Below are 18,643 nucleotides of genomic sequence, written 5' to 3'. Positions count from 1 at the left end.
TAGTGTATAATTCTTCTTATATGTTGTTGGAGTTGATTTTCTAATATTATGTTGAGGATTTTTACGTCTGTGTTCATGAAGGAGTACTAATCTTTAAGTTTTCCTGTAATGTCTTTGTGTGGTTTTGGTGTTAAGAGTAATGCTGGCCTCACAGAATTAGTTAGAAAGTGTTCCTTCTGCTTCTGTCTTCTTCTGGAGGAGATTGTAGAGAGTTTGTATAATTTCTTCCTTAAATGTTTGGTGGACTGCACTAGCAAACCCATCTGGGCCTGGTTCTTTCTGTTTTGGAAGGTCATTAATTATTGATTCAATTTTGTTTAATAAATAAAGGACTATTTCAGATTGTCTGTTTCTTCTTGTGTGTGTATTGGCAGGTTGTGTCTTTGAAGGAATTGGTCTGTTTCATCTGGGTTTTCAAATTTCGGGGCCTACAGTGTTCATAATATTCTTTTGTTATCCTTTTACTGCCCATGGGATCTGTAGTGATGTCACCTCTTTCATTTCTGAGATTAGTAATCTGTGCCTTCTCTCTTTTTCTCTTAGCTTGGCTAGAGGTTTATCAATTTTATTGATCTTTTCAAAGAACCAGTTTTTGGTTCTATTGATTTTCTCTATTGACTTCCTATTTCAATTTCATTAATTTCTGCTCTATTTTTAAGTATTTCTCTTTTTCTGCTTAGTTTGGATTTAAATACTCTTCTTTTTCTAGCTTATTAAAGTGGAAGCTTAGATTATTGACTTTAGATCATCTTTTCTAATGTATGCATTCAATGCTATATTTTTCCCCCTAAGCTCTGTTTTGGCTGCATCTCACAAATTTAAAATTTTAGTTCAATTTACTTAAAAATTTCTCTTGAGGCTTCTTTGACTCATTTGTTATTTAGAAGTATGTTCTTTAATCTTCAAATATTTTGGATTTTCCAGCTGTTTTTCAATATTTCTACAATTTCATTGTAGTCTGAGAGCATACTTTATATGATTTCTATTCTAAATTTGTTGAGGTGTGTTTTATGGTGCAGGATATGGTCTCTCTTGGTGAATGTTCCATGTGAGCTTGAAAAGAATGTGTATTCTGGTTTTGGATGAATGTTTTTGATGGTGGTGTTTTAGTTCAACTATATACCCTTACTGATTTTCTGCCTGCTGGATTTGTCAGTTACTGTAAAGTGTTGTTGAAGTCTCCAACTATAATGGTGAATTTGTCTTTTTCTCTTTCCATTCTGTCAGTTTTTGCCTCACCTATTTTGGTCTGGTTTTTAGGCACATAGCAATTATACTTGTTTGATAAAACTGATATATTAGCATTTTGATTATACTTGTTAAAAATTATTTTAAGTGGTTTAGAGCTTTCAATAAGTTTACTTTAAATAACACTATACTGCTTCATGGGTAGTACAGATGCTTTATAATGTAATATTCCCAATTCTTCCCTCCCTGGGATTCTGTAAAGTTGACCTTTGAAGCAATGGGTAAGTCAGACAAGAGTTTTTTTTTTTCTTCTTTCTCTTTCACTTCTTAAACTTTATAATATGTTGCATGTGAGCTTTTTTCCCCTCAGATTTATTATCATGACCAGCAACTTGAGAGCTTATAGTGTTTCTAAAAACAAATTGAGGCAGATTATAATTTTTAAGGAGCTTTATTGAAAAACTTTTAGTGTCAGATATTAGTTGTCAGGTAGATCCAAAACAGCATTTGGCCTGGCATTAGTAGACAGTGTGACTTTATTTACCTTTCTTGGTATATTTACTATGTTTAAAACTAGTAGTTAGCTCCTTGAGCTTCTCAACTGGTGTTCTGGCTTCTGAGTCTTGTCTCTAATATTATTTTTCAAAAATACATTTGATCACGTCACTTTCCTGCTTAAAGAACTTTTAATGATTTCCTGTTGCTGCAGAATACATCCAAATTCTTTGGCAAAGCATGTTTGGTCTTTGGTAGTTTGGCCCAGGTACCCATTTAAACTTTTTTCAGCACTTCCCTTGATGCATTCCTTAGCTACATCCAACTGCCCCTTTCTGTCCAGTCAAACACATACTCACTCCTGGTGAGAGAGAGATTTTCTTGCTACTACCTCCCACCCAAACTCTGTGTTTCTCCCCTTGGCAAAATGCCAAGATTACGCTGACCTTTCTCTCCCATCTTCTCCAACAGACTAAGCAACTGCTATCCTTTTTCTTTCCTTTGTACATATCTTGATTGTAGCGCTGACCTCCTTGTATCATGATTATTTAGTTCATGTCTGTATTTTCCACTAGAATTCAAGGGAGGCAGACATGGGTGGATTCTTATCTTTCTGTTCTTGGTGCCCAGTGAAATCACTGACACATAATGGGCACTCAAATGTGTTGAGTTAAATTAAATTTGTCAGCTTTTTTCTTTTTAAGATGGTACCCAGATATGTGAGCAAACACCATACTAGATGTTTCCAGTGATGGTATTTTTTGGATGGGATTGACATTTAATTTAAATCAGTAAATTTTGAGTAGAGCAGACTGTTCTCCATAATGTGGTGGGCTTCATCCAATCAGTTGAAGGCCTTAAAAAAAAGACTCTCCTCCTCCAAGGAGGGGGAGTCTTGCCAGCACAGCCTAGGAATTCAAATTCAGCTCTTTCCTGAGTCTCCAGCCTGCCAGCCCCTACTGCAGATTTTGGATTTGCCAGCCTCTACAATTACATGAGCCAGTTCTGTAAAATAATTCTCTTTCTCCACACATCCTATTCTGTTTCTCTAGAGAACCCTAATACAGGAAGTTCATTTTTAAAAGTTCCTGCTACTGTTCACTCTGTACTTTAATTACTGAGTTTAAAAAAAAAGGTTGAGGTACTTCCCTGGTGGTGCAGTGGTTAAGAATCCACCTGCCAGTGCAGGGGACATGGGTTTGAGCCCTGGTCCAGGAAGATCCCATGTGCTGCAGAGCAACTAAGCCTGCAAGCCCCAAGTACTGAGCCGTGTGCCACAACTACTGAAGCCCGCACACCTAGAGCCCATGCTCTGCAACAAGAGAAGCCACCACAATGAGAAGCCCACGCACTGCAAAGAACAGCCCCTGCTCACCACAACTAGAGAAAGCCCGCATGCAGCAACGAAGACCCGATGCAGCCAAAAATAAATTAATTTTTTTTAAAAAAAAGGTTGATAGAAAGTTGCCCAGGATTTTTTTTTTTTTTTTTTTTTTTTGCTTAAACCCTTCCTTGGTTTTTGTTCTTGAGTTCTTTTTTTTTTTTTTTTTAAATTTATTTATTTATTTATTTATGGCTGTGTTGGGTCTTCGTTTCTGTGCGAGGGCTTTCTCTAGTTGTGGCAAGCGGGAGCCACTCTTCATCGCGGTGCGCGGGCTTCTCACTATCGCGGCCTCTCTTGTTGTGGAGCACAGGCTCCAGACGCGCAGGCTCAGTAATTGTGGCTCACGGGCCCAGTTGCTCCGTGGCATGTGGGATCTTCCCAGACCAGGGCTCGAACCCGTGTCCCCTGCATTGGCAGGCAGACTCTCAACCACTGCGCCACCAGGGAAGCCCCAGGATTTTATGAGTGAAAAGTATCTTCATACGTAACTTTCCCCCTTCCTTATTTTTATTCATTCATATATATATATGTATATCTTTTAAGGCCTAATTTACATACATTGACATGTCCAGATCTTATACAGTTCCATTAGTTTTGATAAAAGCATACATATACCCATGTAACCACTATCAAAACACAAAACATTTCCATCACCCCAGAAAGTTCCCTTACACTCAAGTCTCCCTGCCCTGGAGAAGCAACTTTCTGATTCCTACATTGACAGACTTGATTTGCCCATTCTTAAACTTCATATACATGGAATCGTCCAGTATGTAATATTCTGTGTCTGGTCATTAAGCATAATGTGTTTGAGATTGAGCTGTGTTGTTTTTGAGTATCACTATTTTGTTCCTATTCATTGCTGAGTAGTATTCAGTGCATGACTATACCACAGCTTATCATTCTCCTGTTGATGGACACCTGGGCAGTTTCCAGTTTGGGGCTAATATGAATAAAGCTATTATGAACATTCTTGTACAAAGCTTTTTGGGAATATATGTTTTCCACTTCTCTTGGATAAATGTCTAAGAGTGGAATTGTTTGGTTCACAGGACAGACGTTTAACTTTTTAAAATTGTTTTTTTCCATTTTTCACTCCCACCAGTAGTATACGAGAGTTCCAGTTACTCCACATTCTCATCAGAATTTACTGTTTTTTTTTCATTTTATCATTTCTTGTGGGTGTTTAGTAGTAGTACCTCTTGCATTCCTCTGATAATTAAGATGTGGAACACTTTTCTAAGTGCTTACTGGCCATTCATCTGCTGTTTCCTCATGTCTTTTTCCCTTTTAAAAACTGAGCTTGTTGTCTTACAGGAGTTCATACATTCTAGATAAAACCCTTTATCAGATAACTATAGTGTTATCAAGATTTCTTGCCCACTCATTTTCTTAATGATGTCTTCTGATGTGAAGAAGTTTTAAATTTTTATGAAGTCCATTTTATCAGGTTTTTTTTTCAGGATTACTGTGTTATGTGTCTTCCAAAAAAGCTTGCCTACCCAGAGATCATGAATTTAGACTTTTTCTTTTAGAAACTTTATAGCTTTAAGCTTTTATGTTTAGGCCTGGGATGCACCTTAAGTTAGTTTTTTGTATATGGTGTGAGGTAGAGGTCAAGGTCCTTTTTCCTTTATGGATATCCAGTTGTTCTAGCACCATCTGTTGAAAAGACTTTGCTCACTGAATTGCTTTGGTGCCCTTGTCAAAAATTATTTGACTGTATAAGTATGGTACTGGCACAAAAACAGAAATATAGATCAATGGTACAGGATAGAAAGCCCAGAGATAAACCTATGCACATATGGGCACCTAATTTATGACAAAGGAGGCAAGAGCATACAATGGAGAAAAGACAGCCTCTTCAATAAGTGGTGCTGGGAAAACTGGACAGCTACATGCAAAAGAATGAAATTAGAACACTACCAAACACCATACACAAAATTACTTGACTGTATATACCTCAGCTTTGCCCACTTTTTACTGAACTTTCTCTTCTACAAGTAGCTTGTTTGGTTTTTGTATTTCCATTCAGTTTAACACAGCAGGGACTTGAAAATCTTGTAAGCGAGGGAAGCTGGAGGACACAAGATGGTAGTAGTGAAATAATAATATTTGGTAGTTAACCAGTGGGATGAAGCACTTATGGGAAGTAAGTGCCTTAGCTGACACTTCTGAAGGTGAATACTTCTGTTTTCTAGGCTTTAACATTTTAATTAGAAATAAATTTATTTTGCACTAATTGGTTTTCTTCTTCATGCCAATAATTTTTTATTTTATTTAAATGCCAGCCTATAAAAAGGAAGCACAGAAAAATTCAAACCTTTTTCTATCCTTTATGCACCATTTGGAGAATTCCAGTAAAATTCAGGTTCCTGGCAGGCAGGTTGCACACCTACTGCCCTGTGTTTTGTGATTACAAATGTCAAGAAATCATTTTTTTTTTTAATTATTTTTTGACGTTATGTGTGCAGGTCTGTTTGTGCACCAGTTACCACACTTTTAATTATAGAAGCTTTATAATTTAATGATTGGGAGGGTTAAGATCCTTTGTAGTTTTTGTTTTTTAGAATCTTCCTTGCCATTTTTTTGCATGCTTATTTTTCCATAATTTTAGTATTTAGAACTTTAGTATCATCTAATATAAAACATATTGCTAATTGGTATTTAGGGGAGTCATAATAAATTTATAAATTAAGGAGACCTGACATATAATGTTGAATCACCCTATCCATGAACCTGGAAATGTCTTTGCATTTGTTGGATCAGTTCTACTTTCGTGTCTTTCAGGAGTGCCATAAAGGTTTTGTTGCTACTATCATTGGGATTTTCTCTATCACTATGTCCTCAAACTGGCTATATTTTTTATGTATGAAGGCAGTTGACTTCTGTATGTCATTTTATATCTTGCTACCTTACTGAATCTTCTTGTTTTAGTTAATCACTGATACTAGGGTTCACCAGGTATACCAGGAATTGCCAAAATTTAAAGGGCCAGATAGTATTTTAGGCTTCGCCATATGTCTCCATGATAGATTCTTTTTTTTGTTTGTTTGTTAACCACTCTTTAAAAACGTAAAAACCATTCTTAGCCCGAGAGCCATACAAATACAGACCTCAGGTGTATAGTTTACTACTGTATATCATCTGCAAATAATTTTTCTTTACGAACTCTTATGCCTCTAATTGATTTGTCTAAATAACTAATATTTCTAGCATAGGATAGAACAGTTGCGGAGATGGTGAGCATCCTTACCTTGTTCTTGATATTAGAACCAAGGTCTCTAGTGTTTTCCTATTATGTAAGATATTGACGTTGGGGCTAAGGTATATATTTTTTTATCATGTTAAACAAGCATTCATCACTTGTCATTCCTTGAATGTTTTTTTAAGGAATGGATTTTAATTTTGTGAAAAGCTTTTTTAGCATTATAAAACTAATGACGGGATTTTTCTTCCTTGGGTCTTTTAATAAATGGTGTATCCTACCAGGTCATACATAGGCTATTATTTTCTTAACGTGATGTTGGATTTGTTTGCAAATATATTATTTAGAAATTCCGCATCAGTGTTCATGAGTGATATTGGTTTGTGTTGTATGGGGGTTTTTTTGGGGGGGTGGGCGGGTACTGTCCTTATCAAATTTAGGTATACATCATTAATGTATTGAATGTTACACATCATAAAAACAGTTGGTAAGTTTTCCTTAATTTTCATTCTTGCAACAGTTTATGGTGCATTAGAACTGTTTTGTTGAAAAGTTGGCTTGAATTCCTCTCTAAAACCACCTGGGCCTGGTGCTTTTTCTTAGGGTAGTTTCTTAAGAATTTTTCTAGGGAAATTGGTTTGCTTTAGCTTTATTATCTCTTATCAGTTTTGATAATCTGTATTTCCCTAGCAGAATATCCATTTCATGTGGGTCTTCAAACTTACAGAGGGCGGCAGAGTGATTATGTGTGATTTTTTTAAACAACCTCTGCTTACTTTTCTTATTTCTCTTTGTGTATACTTGTTTTCTCTGCTCCACTCTCCTTTCCCTCTGTCTCTTTTCCAATCAGGTTAATTAGTGGTTGTCTTGTTAATTTAAAAAAATAACAGATTTTTGATTATTAGGTCTATTTCTTCTATTCTCTATTTCATTGATTTCTAGTTTTACCTGTAATAATGTTTCTTGTCTTTTTGAAAACTCTGTCCACTTGCCTGAAATAACCTTTATTTTTACCCTTCCTGAATCTCTTTATGTTTCTTGGAATACAGTATGTGATTAGGTCTAGCTTTGTAAGCTAAGTTGAACTTTTTTTTCTTTTAGCAGCTGGGTTAGGTCTTTTCACATTTATTTTTACTGTGTAACTATAATACTTTTGGTCTCAACTTTCACACAATATTTACAATTACGTGTGTTTTATCTGCTGTATTTTTTTCTATGATGTGCTGTCTTTGCTCTTTAAAAAAGTAGTTTCTGGCATGTACGGTTTATATTTTTGTTTTGATTTCCTGTTATTTAACCTTTTACTAGTTTCTGGCATGTAAGGTTTATATTTTTGTTTTGATTGCCTGTTATTTAACCTTTTACTATCTGTGTGTCAGTGTTTAATTATATTCTTTAACTCTATTAGCTTATACAACAGTTTGATTATCTGCTTTGCCCTTTCCCTCTGTGTTTGTTACATGCAACATTTGCCCATTAGTCTTCCACCCTCACCTCAGTATTTGTCTTAATAATGTATGTGGATATATTAAAATCCTCACTGTCAGTTCTTTTGCTTTAGTTTTTGCAGTTATCTCTTGGGTTAGATGAAGCTTATTCTCTAGATTTCTGAAGAAGGGCTCATGAGTGGTAAGGTTCTTGCATGTTTAAATGACCAGACCGAGATGTAAACAGGTTTTCTCATTATAACTTTTCTGCTGCACCTCATTACTTACCTTTGTTGATACACACTGAACATCCAACCTGGCAGACCTTTTTTAGGTTTGTACTGAGTGTCTTAAAAGTGATATAAAGCATGAACTTCGTAGTCTGGTTTGGGTGGTGGGTTTCTTTTCTTGTTGCTTTTTCAAAGATTGTTTTAACTATTCTTCCTTTCTCTTATCATACAGGACCAAGCCATATGTCATTCTACGTTCGAACCCACAAAGGGTCTACACTTTCTCAGTGGTCTCTCGGCAATGGCACCCCAGTCACGAGTAAAGGAGGGGACTACTTTGTATTCTATTCCCATGGACTCCAGGCCTCTGCATGGCAGTTCTGGATAGAAGTACAGGTGGGAACTTCCCAGCATTGCTGGTATTACTGATCAGGTTTCCAGGTGGTATTTGGCAAGAACCTTGGGATCAGTCAGTGTTCTCTGCCTTCCTAGAAGTATAGAAGTAACTAATTTTCTCCTCCAGGTTTTGGAAGAACAGCCTGAAGGAGTGGTCACTGTGGCCATTGCTGCCCACTATCTTTCTGGGGATGACAAGAGATCCTCCCAGCTGGATGCTCTGAAAGAGAAGTTCCCAGATTGGACATTTCCCTCTGCCTGGGTGTGCACCTACAATCTCTTTGTGTTTTAGTCTTGTGGATGAGCTCTAAGTACATGCCCAGTGGGATACTCCACGTGGCACGGTTTCTCCTTGTGTTTCATGGATGTTGGTATGTAAGTCAATGAATTAATGAGCATATGTTCAAAGAGCTTTGTGGGCTAACACTCTTCAGAGCCCAGCACTGTCTGTAATGGTTATGCTGTGGGGTAGTGTGCATGGCCCTTCTGACACTTGAAAATACCAGTTTTCTGGCACTTAAGCACATGTGGGTATTGCCACTACCTACATAGGTCATTTTATATGACCTTAAGGACGAAAGCCAACAAACCACTTTAATAGTTGTCCCCTTAGGATCATGAAAGATGCAGAAGGTACTGTAAATCCACTGTTAATGAGACAAATGACATTTCCAGTTAAAGCCCGAGACTATTTTTTTTGTGTCATTGGATGGTAGGTTAAATATCATTCACAGTAATGATTCCCCTTGAGACCTAACTCTGTAGGTCATTAGAAAGCAACTGCGGTAAAGACTGGGGAAGAACCATTGGGCTTTTGAGGCCCCAGCCTGTGCCGAGAGCTCTGCTTCTGCATGCAGCCTTTAGTGTGCTTTGCATCTCTGAAGCCCCCGTCCTCTGATGTGGAAACCTGTGTGAGTTGGTGACTCCTGTCCTTCTGACAAGTGGTCACTGAGCTCCATCATTGTAATGCTTTTCTGAGGTTGTTTTCAATGCCTGTTTCCCTCTGAAACATCTCTTTTCCTCCTCTCCACACCTCACCATTGTGAGAAGAGCATTTGTGTAGTTACCTTTCCCTCTGAGTTTCACAGGCTCTTTTGGTTTAGAATATTGTTTGTGCAAGTATATGACGTTAACTTCCTTCTTCAGAGCACTAGTTGCCATGGTGGCTATTCTGGGGTGGGAGGAGAGTGGGGTTGGGAGTGGCTGGGCATTTTATATTTATTCTCATTTTTTAGGAGTCTTCTGTTATCCAAGGTTAATCCTTTAGGGCATAATTTTATTGATGCACTGGGTCCTTATTTTTGTCTGTTTTCCAGCCAGTTGAACAGATTAGTTTCTCACTAACTTACTGTGTTCAGCAGAGCTGGCTTTCCTGAGACTTGAGGCTGTGGCTTGTACTGGAATGTCCTTCTGTAACTGTCCTTATAGTTGTTGGTGTTCAGATCCTACATGATGGCAGCTCTAGGACTTAGAGGTACTTTTCATGTTGAGGAAGATGGCTGTTGGCTTCCTGGCTCCAGCAGTGGAAGAGTTTAGTTAGAGCAGTGGTAAATTCTGCTAGCTTTCTTTTTTCCATTAAAAATGTAAAAAGACAATTTTTGCATTTAGCAAGCCTAGGCCAAAAAAAAACATTTTAAAGAAAAGCCATAGTGAAACAAAAAAAGTGGCACTCGGATCTGCCTGAACAGAAGGAGCATAGTAAGTGTGCATTGTTGAAGAAAATACTTCTTGAAGCTGCTAGTGCTTTCTGAATCATGCTCCTCATACTGCCTGCCTAATTTGTGACTCCTTAGAAACTGACCGAGCCCACACAGACAGCAGGGTTGCAGCCAGAGCTGAATGGTAACATGCTGTCACATGCGTGGACACCGGAACCACTGCTTTTCCTGGACTTTGTAGGAACCATATAGAGTTGACCCTTGAACAACACGGGGATATGGGGTGCTGACCAGTGTGCAGCTGAAAATTTGCATATAACTACAGTCATACCTCTGTATCCAAGGTTCTACAGCCATGGATTCAACCAACCACGGACCGTGTAAGTACTGTAATACCCATTTAATGAAAATAATCTGTGTACAATTGGATCTGTACCATTCAAACCCATGTTGTTCAAGGGTCAGCTGTATCACTAGTCTTGGGTGCTTCACGTGTCAGGCAGTACACATAAGGTTTGCAGTGTTTATAGCTTTTACAGACTCAACAATTGTGGAGAAAAAAACGTATCTAAACACATTTCAAAATACAGGCATATTTTCTGTTCCTGTGGTTAATCTGAAATAGATTAATGGAAATTATTTATAGGAAAAAGAAAAGCAAAATCACAAGTGTTGAAGAAGGACATTACATGAGAAACAAATAGTTCCCTGTTGTTACTCCTTTTCAGTAATAATCACGGTTTTCTTTTTGCCTTTGAGTTATTTTCCTATGCGAACAATTCTCTCTTGTTTTGGTTTCTTTGGCATTATAAAGCTCTGATTATCGTACAAATGCTCACTAGTCTCACGGCATGCTTAATATTCTGGGGGACTGTTTTAATGCCAAAAGTGGTTAAGTAATTATACACAATATTCATGGCTCTGTTAAGAACACTGTCAGATCAGCAATCTCTGAGATTAAAGAACTTGTTAGTTTTTTGAGTATCTGATGTGAATAACTCGTTTCTAAAAGGGTCTTTTCAAATTCTAATGCATTTCCTGCAGAATTTAAAATGTACAGTACTGCACATTCAGGGAAAGTATGAAGGGTTGCGATTTTGAAGAAATCCTTAAAATTTACATTGTGTCTGACCTAAGATGCTGCATGAAGTATTTCTGTTTCCACACTTTAGCAGATGTAAATAAGCACGACAGGACTCCTAAAATGTCACTACTGAGGGAGCCACTACTTACGAAGCCAGACTGCTGACTCAGGAAGCTATAGAAAAAATGATTATGTCTATTTCTTTTCACTGGTTTGCTAAGGATTAATTATTGCCTTACAATTTCACTGAAATAAACTTTTTAACATATGAGTTAGTATCTTTAACAGAGAAACAGATCTTTATTTTGTTTTCCTGTAGCCCCCATATTTGAAGGGTACAGAGCCTTTTAAAGCTGTTAAAAAGACCTAGATGGCTCATGTGGTATCACTGATGTTTTAAAGGGTCATGTGAGCAAAGAACTCAACATGGCTTCAACTGGAATCCATTTTACTGTGGAATGAAATTGTGCATCTGAATTTCACAGAAATCAATGGCCTATCAATCAATCATTTGGTAAATATTGAGCTACAGCATATTTAGCAGTTTTATCATTGCCACTGGCAAAGAAAAATCACTGAAGGGCTAATAAATAAAGGCTATTCTTTCATTAAGTGATTGATTGATTGATTGATAGGGATAGGAGGGAGGGAAGAAAATACGGTCTTTCAGCCAGAGAGTAACCCACTGTGCATTCCAATCTTCACACAAGGAAGGGGCACCACCAGTCCCCAAACAGTGTACCACTTGTGAGCTCCCAGAGCTCTGTGCAAGTTAACTGCCCTTCCTAAGTGAATTCCCTCTGAATAGCTTCTATTCTTAAATACACCTTGCCTTCTTTTAGGGCCAATAAAGCCAAAATGCATCTATGCCTCTTTATGTCTGTTTTTGTTCGAAAAAACATCTTGGGCATTTCTGAACTGCATCAGTACTTTTTTTGATACCACTACTTCCTGATTTGATTGATTGATTGGTAAAAAATATAATAAGCATGTTTGTTGATAATTTCTTTTCTCCGTTTGGCCCTACACCATGACCAAATGGGATGTATACCAGGAATGGAATGTTGGTTTAACACCTCAAAAAACCAATGTCATATACCAGATTATTAGAATAAAGGACTACAGTATAATCATCTCAACAGATGCAAAAAATTTTTTTGTTAACTAAGTAACACCTTTTTATGATAGAAAACACTCAACAAACTAATGATAGAAGGGAACTTCCTCAACCTGATAAATAAAGGTCATCTATGAAAAACTCAACAGCTAACATCCTAATTTATGAAAGACTCAATACTTACCCCCTAACGCCAGAAGGACAAGGTTATCTACTGTTGCCACTCGAATACTGTATTGGAGGCTCTGGCCAGGGCTCTAATTGCAGACGACATGATCTTCTATACAGAAAATCCTAAAGAGTCCACACAAAAAACTATATTGGGTCAGCCAAAAAGTTCATTTTGGTTTTTCCCTAAGATCTTACAAAAAAACCTGAACGAACTTTTTGGCCAACCCAATAGTAAATGAATTCAGCAGTGCTGTAGGATCCAATTACAGCATAGTATTTTTATATACTAACAAAGAACAATCCAAAAATAAAACAATTCTATTTTCAATAGCATCAAGAAGAATAAAATACTAATAAGCTTAACAAAAGTACCTATAAAACACTACTGAAAGGAACTGAAGACATGAATAACTGGAAAAACACCCCATGTTCATGGACTGGAAAGCATATTATCATATCAAGATGGCAATATTCTCCAAATTCATCTGAATACAATCCTTATCAAAATCCTAGCTGCCTTGTGTGTGTGTGCAAGTGTGCACGGAAATTGACAAGCTGATTCTAAAATTCAAATGGAAATGCACAGGACCCAGAAGAGCCAAAATGGTCCTGAAAAAAACCAAACTTCTTATGACTTACTCACACATTCAAAATCTCCTACTAAAGAGCAACAGTAATCAAGACGATGTGGTACTGGCATTAAGGAAAGACCCCAGAGATCAATGTAATACAACTGACAGTCTCAGAAATAAACCCATACATTTCTAGTCAATTGATTTTCGACAATTCAAATAGGAAAAAAATCTTTTCAGTGTATGGTGCTGGAACAACTGAATATTCACATACGAAAGAACAAAGTTATAGACCTCTTACTTCATACCATATACAAAAATTAACTCAAAATGGATCAAAGACCTAAATGCAGGTGCTAAAATATAAAACTCTCATTAGAAAACACAGGCATAAATCTTCATAACCTAGGATTAGGCAATGGTTTCTTGGATATGACACCCAAAAGCTCAAGCAACCAAAGAAAAAGTTGGACTTCACCAAAATGAAAAACTTCTTTGCCTCAAGACAGTATCATAAAAGTGAAAAGCTCTCAGAATGAGAAAATATTTGCAAATCATATCTCTGATAAGTCTAGTATCCAGAATATATAAAGGTCTCTTGCAAACCAACAATAAAATAAATGACCCATTTGTGAAATGCACAAAGGATGTGAATACATATTTTTCTCCTGAGAGATGTGAATGCCTAATAATCATATGAAAAGACATTATTTAGCCATCAGGGAAATGTAAATCTAAACCATAAGATACCACTTCATATATAACTTAGATGGCTATAACCAAAAATACAGACAATAACATGTGCTGATAGTAGAAACCAGAACCCTCCTCCACTGCTAGTGGAAATGTTAAAAAAAAAAAAAAAAAAAAGGCACAGGCACTTTGTAATACAGTTAGGCATTGCCTCAAAAAAACTAACCAGTTATATGACCCAGCATTTCCACTGCTAGAGAGAACTGAAAACACATGTCCACACAGAAACTTGTACATCAATGTTCATTATTAATGATGGTCAAAAAGTGGAAACCACCCAAATGTCCCTCAACTGATGAATGGATAAACATGTAGTATATCCATAAAATGTATTATTCAGCCTTAAAAAGGAATGAACTACTAATATACAAAGTTGGAAACCTCATGCTAAGTGAAAGCCAGACAGAAAAAGGCACATATTATATAAGTCCATTTATATGAAATGTCCAGAACAGGCAAATTCAGAGACAGAAAGCAGATTTAGGAAAAGAAAAAGTCAAAATTCCACCTATTATTTTAGTCGCATGTATTAGAGATGACTATAGTTTCCTCTGGTATGTGTAATTTTATATCATTTTTTCATTATATTTTGAATATTTTCCATGTCATCAATATGGACCGTCTGTTCCAATTGCCTATTTATTGCCAGGCATCTAGGATGCTGCCAACTCTTGATGCTCCTTTTCTAAATAATTCTGCATACACATTTTAAATCTAAATTTCTAGTTATTTCATAAGGAAAATTCTAAGATAGAATTATATAATGAAAAGAATATTTTTATGACTTTCAATACATATACTTTTTGCTGTTAATTTGAGATGATGAATAAACAAAAGTTCATGTAATGGTTTTATTGCCCTTCACCAAGTAAAAAAATACACATTACAGAAGTAGCAGCAACTTTAATTACAAGCAAAGGTTGACTCTACCCCCAAATGACTTCTTGTTTTGGTATCAGCAAATAATTTAAACTTCAAATAGTTATATTGAATATTTAAATTCATTGGTTAAAATTATGGCTTAAACAGTCGATATGTGATCCAAACAAGGCAAAATTAAAGTATGAATTAAAAAAATTAAAGTATGTAACACATTACCAAAGAGAAATTTTCTGTAAAGTTGCCAACTTTTTTGCCTTGGGGCCACCTATATCTGTTAGTTGAAAAACAAGTAGTTTATACAAGAAAAGTTTCATTCATGGCGTTAACCACAGGAATACAGTTAACTTATTGGTGCCCTGCTTTTAAGAGTGCAAGATGAACCCAGCAGCACATTAGGATACCTGAAAAGATCATCGCTGTTTACAATGGTAAATCATTTTTATTGACTAAATACTCACACCAAACACAAAAGTAATGCTAGTTCTTCTCCTAATAAGACTAGGACAGGAGAAGAAATTCTTCAGTTTAGTTTCTTGCTGGGCTGCATGCACTCACATGGGAAACATTTTCTATCTTAAAATTCAGGGAAAGGTGATTTAAAACAAAGGCTTAAATAAACATAGCACCAGAAGGACCAGGTACCAGTAATCACATATTCCACCCATTCAGGAGTTTTTGTATGCGAAATTATTGCACTTGTAATGTGAAAAGTAAGTGATAGTAAATTACCAAACTCAATAATTTAAAACCGTTTGATGAGTTATGAACAAAGCATTTTCAAAATGGTTTTGGGTTTCCCTTCAAAGGAAACCTGGCTAGGACAACTAAAGCTAGCCATTTACTTTAAAAAGCAAGGATAGAGGACCAAGTTTTATTTCTAAACTGTAATTGCACTATGAGAAGAGAGGCTGTTTTACATAGTGGTATGAATTTGGTCCACATCAAATACACTGTTATTATAAAAATAAGTTCATTTGTGTAAAAAATAACATTGCATTCCTTTGTTCAAATTGCACAGTACAAACAAGCTATCTAAATTAATACTGTTATAAGGTAATTGATGTACATACAGTGGATATGTGTTCAGTCTAAAGCAATTGAGTATGCAGTCATGTTTTCATAATGTATGAAAACTAAAGTTTGTCATTTCTAGAAATACATAAAATATTTAAAAAGTTACAATGAAGAATGCATCCTTTACATACTAATTTTTAGTAGCCGTGATAATACAGGATTCAGCAGTCTATTTACATAAAAGTCCATTTTTATTCAATTTACAAAAGCAATAAATAAGAAACTACATTAATTTGCACAAAACCTGTTTCATTTCATGATCAGCGTGACCATTTCTGTTACCTTATGACCAAGCCAATAAACCTGTCTTCCTCTATGAAGACTGCTTATATTTGGAAAGAAGAGCAAGCCCTGTCTTTGTTCCAAGAGTGAGTATCTATAGCCATGCAGAATCCAGCATAAAACCTTACAAATTATTGTACAAGCCCTAAAAATATGAACAGTGCCTTTGAGTATACTTACACAAGAGTACTCACAAAAAGATAACAATTCTTTGATACAAAATAGTTTAGTGGTATCTAATAGCATAATTGATACGAACTCCTCAGACCTCAGCCCACGCTGACCTAGCAGGAACCAAGCTTGCTAAAAAGCAGGCACACTGACTCACAGGTAAATAGCTTCCATCCATTCAGGACCGGGATTTAACAGGCTAGCTAGCAGAGGAGCATGTCTCCTTCATACAGGCACCTCTTACGCTAGGGCAGGCATCTATTCAGAGGCCCAGTTAGGGAGGCCAGTGCTCTCGATCCAAGGGGGCATACAGGTAGCTCGGGTACTTGATGAGCTACAACAAGCACCTTAGCGTTTGTTTTTAAAAAGCAGTCTGAACACACGCTGAACCAGAAAACATAGGAAAGCTGTAAGTAGTGAAAAGTGTTTTGCTCATCTGGGGCAAAACAATCCCTGTGGTTTAAGAGCTACCAACCTTTAAGAATAAAACCAAAATATTCTCATGTACATCTGTACAATATTCTTTATTACTTCCACTGCAGCTTAAAAAATTTTTTATGAAAGATGATTTTTTTGATATCACATTTTTATGGACTCAAAGAGATTTCTTAGAGGAGAAAGAGTTAGTTAAAATTTAGTTAATACCTTACCAGAGTCTCTGAGCTGAGTTCTCTCCCTGGTTAAATCATCCAACTAGGTCACAGTGTCCTCAGCTGCATGCTGCTGCTAATTAATACTGCCCGTGGTGACGGCACCCATTGTTGTTAGGACACAGAACAGTCGTAAGTCCCATCCTGAAAAGGTTCCTCCTCCTCTGCTCGGGTTGTGTCCTCCTCTTTCCGGCTGACCAAACTGCTACCTCCGACCTCGCCCTGGGGGATGCTCCCGTGGCCGGAGGAGCTCCTGTTCTCCTCTGCCCGGGGGCTAGTCTGTTCAGGAGTCTTACCCACAGTTATTGGCTGGAAGGCTTCAGGCTGGACCTGCTCTTCTGTTATCTCACTGAGCTTCTGCAGTTGTGGCTTAATGATGTTTAAAAATGGCTTATATCCAGGACTAAGTAGGAGAAAAAGGAAATTAGCTCTCCTCTGCCACATTCAAAAGGCTCCATAGCATGTTATGGATGAATTCCTACCAAGCACTGATATAGTAAGGTCAATGACAGATTGTGGGGAAGGGGAGGAGGCACAGAAGGGTCGGGAGGACAGGTTTTTTAGGTGCCAAGGCCACCATAGAGGGAGCAGCACATAATGTAAGTGTGAGCATGAAGAGCACAGACCGATACTCTTTATCCAGCAATACGATTAAAAATCACATTCTATAATCTAAGCACCGATAGGATTTTAGACTTGAAAAACAGGACCTTCGGAGAACATTTAACCTGAATGAATCTACCAATTAAGGAAAACTAGACCCAAGTAAGGGAAACCCCAAATCCACACGTAACTGGTGACAAAGGGGTAGAATCCCAGGCTCTTTTAAGTTCATTCACTACTCTTAATTTGGGCTTGTTAGTAATTGCCATGGAATGTTAAATTCACACAGACCTTAAATTTTTATCTTCCCAAGCAGATGTTTTTAGGTTATTACCTTCAATTCGACAGAACTAAAAATCTCAAGTTCCACCCTAGTTCTGAGATCATTTGTACTGCATCAGTCTTGAGTCAGTGACATGTATTCACTGACCAACACTATCTCAATGGATATTACTCACCTAAACTGGTATAAAATAGTAACTAAAGAAACTAGCCTTTAAAATGAATATACAAAAGGAGATTTTATTTCTAGCAACCTAAAAAATCTCCAAATAAATGAACCAGAACTAAGCCTTAATGTGAAAGGACAGGATTCACCAAAGGACAGTGAAGATAACAAACCTAATGAAACTAGCACTTACCAATCTGTAGAGGCCCATCTGTCCACAGCATGCAGCCCTGTCTTTATGTTCTGTAACATCTCTCCATCTACCTCTGAAGATTGTATAATAACCAAAATCTGGTTGAGTACTGAGGATTCTCTGAGAATCAGGCCTATAACCACGCACCAGTCCAGACATCCTGCCTCCATGAAGATGTGTAGCAAATACCTACATATATAAGCAGAAACAAAAATGACTGATGCTAAAAATGATCTACAGATGTACCTAAGGGCAATCATTATCGGGAAAGTAGCCTCCGTACCCTAATTGCCCAAATATCCTGAGTAGGCATTCTATGCTTTCAAAATGCTGAGAAACTCACCGAAGCTGAACCTGGGATTTGTGAGGCCCTTTACTTGCCAACTCCATGGAGATGTGCTCTAGGTCTGACTGAGTTAAACTGAGTGTGGAGAAATTTTCATCCACCATTGTCCAGTCTCCGTCCACCATGGAGCTACTTTCAGTCAAGTCTGTGGCTGAACCAATACTGCATTCATCACCTGATGAAGAATTGCCAAAAGTTACAAACTAGCTTCATGTAGAAAATATGTTTTCCTTTCATTATAAATATTAGCTATCTCTCAGATGTTGATTTCTCTTCAGGATTTTGAGACCAAAACATTAAATCCACTACTA

At 37.0% G+C, this 18,643-nt stretch overlaps 2 protein-coding genes across 8 annotated transcripts in view; one reads left to right on the top strand and one right to left on the bottom strand.

The window, feature by feature from the left end:
* Window positions 1–11,937, top strand: part of ERMP1 (endoplasmic reticulum metallopeptidase 1) — a 52,707-nt gene extending 40,770 nt beyond the window's left edge. The window contains exons 14-15 of the mRNA XM_082470892.1: window positions 8,165–8,328; window positions 8,456–11,937. Coding sequence (XP_082327018.1) covers window positions 8,165–8,328; window positions 8,456–8,620 — 329 coding nt within the window. The 3' untranslated portion in view covers window positions 8,621–11,937. The remainder of the gene's footprint in view (window positions 1–8,164; window positions 8,329–8,455) is intronic.
* A 2,583-nt stretch (window positions 11,938–14,520) lies between these two features.
* Window positions 14,521–18,643, bottom strand: part of RIC1 (RIC1 homolog, RAB6A GEF complex partner 1) — a 139,568-nt gene continuing 135,445 nt past the window's right edge. For 6 of the 7 annotated variants that reach the window (XM_082470829.1, XM_082470827.1, XM_082470828.1 and 3 more), the window contains 3 exons: window positions 18,330–18,507; window positions 17,987–18,175; window positions 14,521–17,145 (listed from right to left, as the gene is read on the bottom strand). In XM_082470829.1, coding sequence (XP_082326955.1) covers window positions 16,857–17,145; window positions 17,987–18,175; window positions 18,330–18,507 — 656 coding nt within the window. In that variant the 3' untranslated portion in view covers window positions 14,521–16,856. Of the gene's footprint in view, window positions 17,146–17,986; window positions 18,176–18,329; window positions 18,508–18,643 lie in introns of those variants that run through there. The other variant, XM_082470833.1, reaches the window with a different exon arrangement.

The sequence above is a fragment of the Balaenoptera physalus genome (genome assembly GCF_965194825.1).
Source record: "Balaenoptera physalus genome assembly, chromosome: 7".
NCBI classification, from domain to species: domain Eukaryota; kingdom Metazoa; phylum Chordata; class Mammalia; order Artiodactyla; family Balaenopteridae; genus Balaenoptera; species Balaenoptera physalus.
Note: the sequence above shows the minus strand (reverse complement) of the source record. Positions and strands in the feature narration are given on the sequence as shown.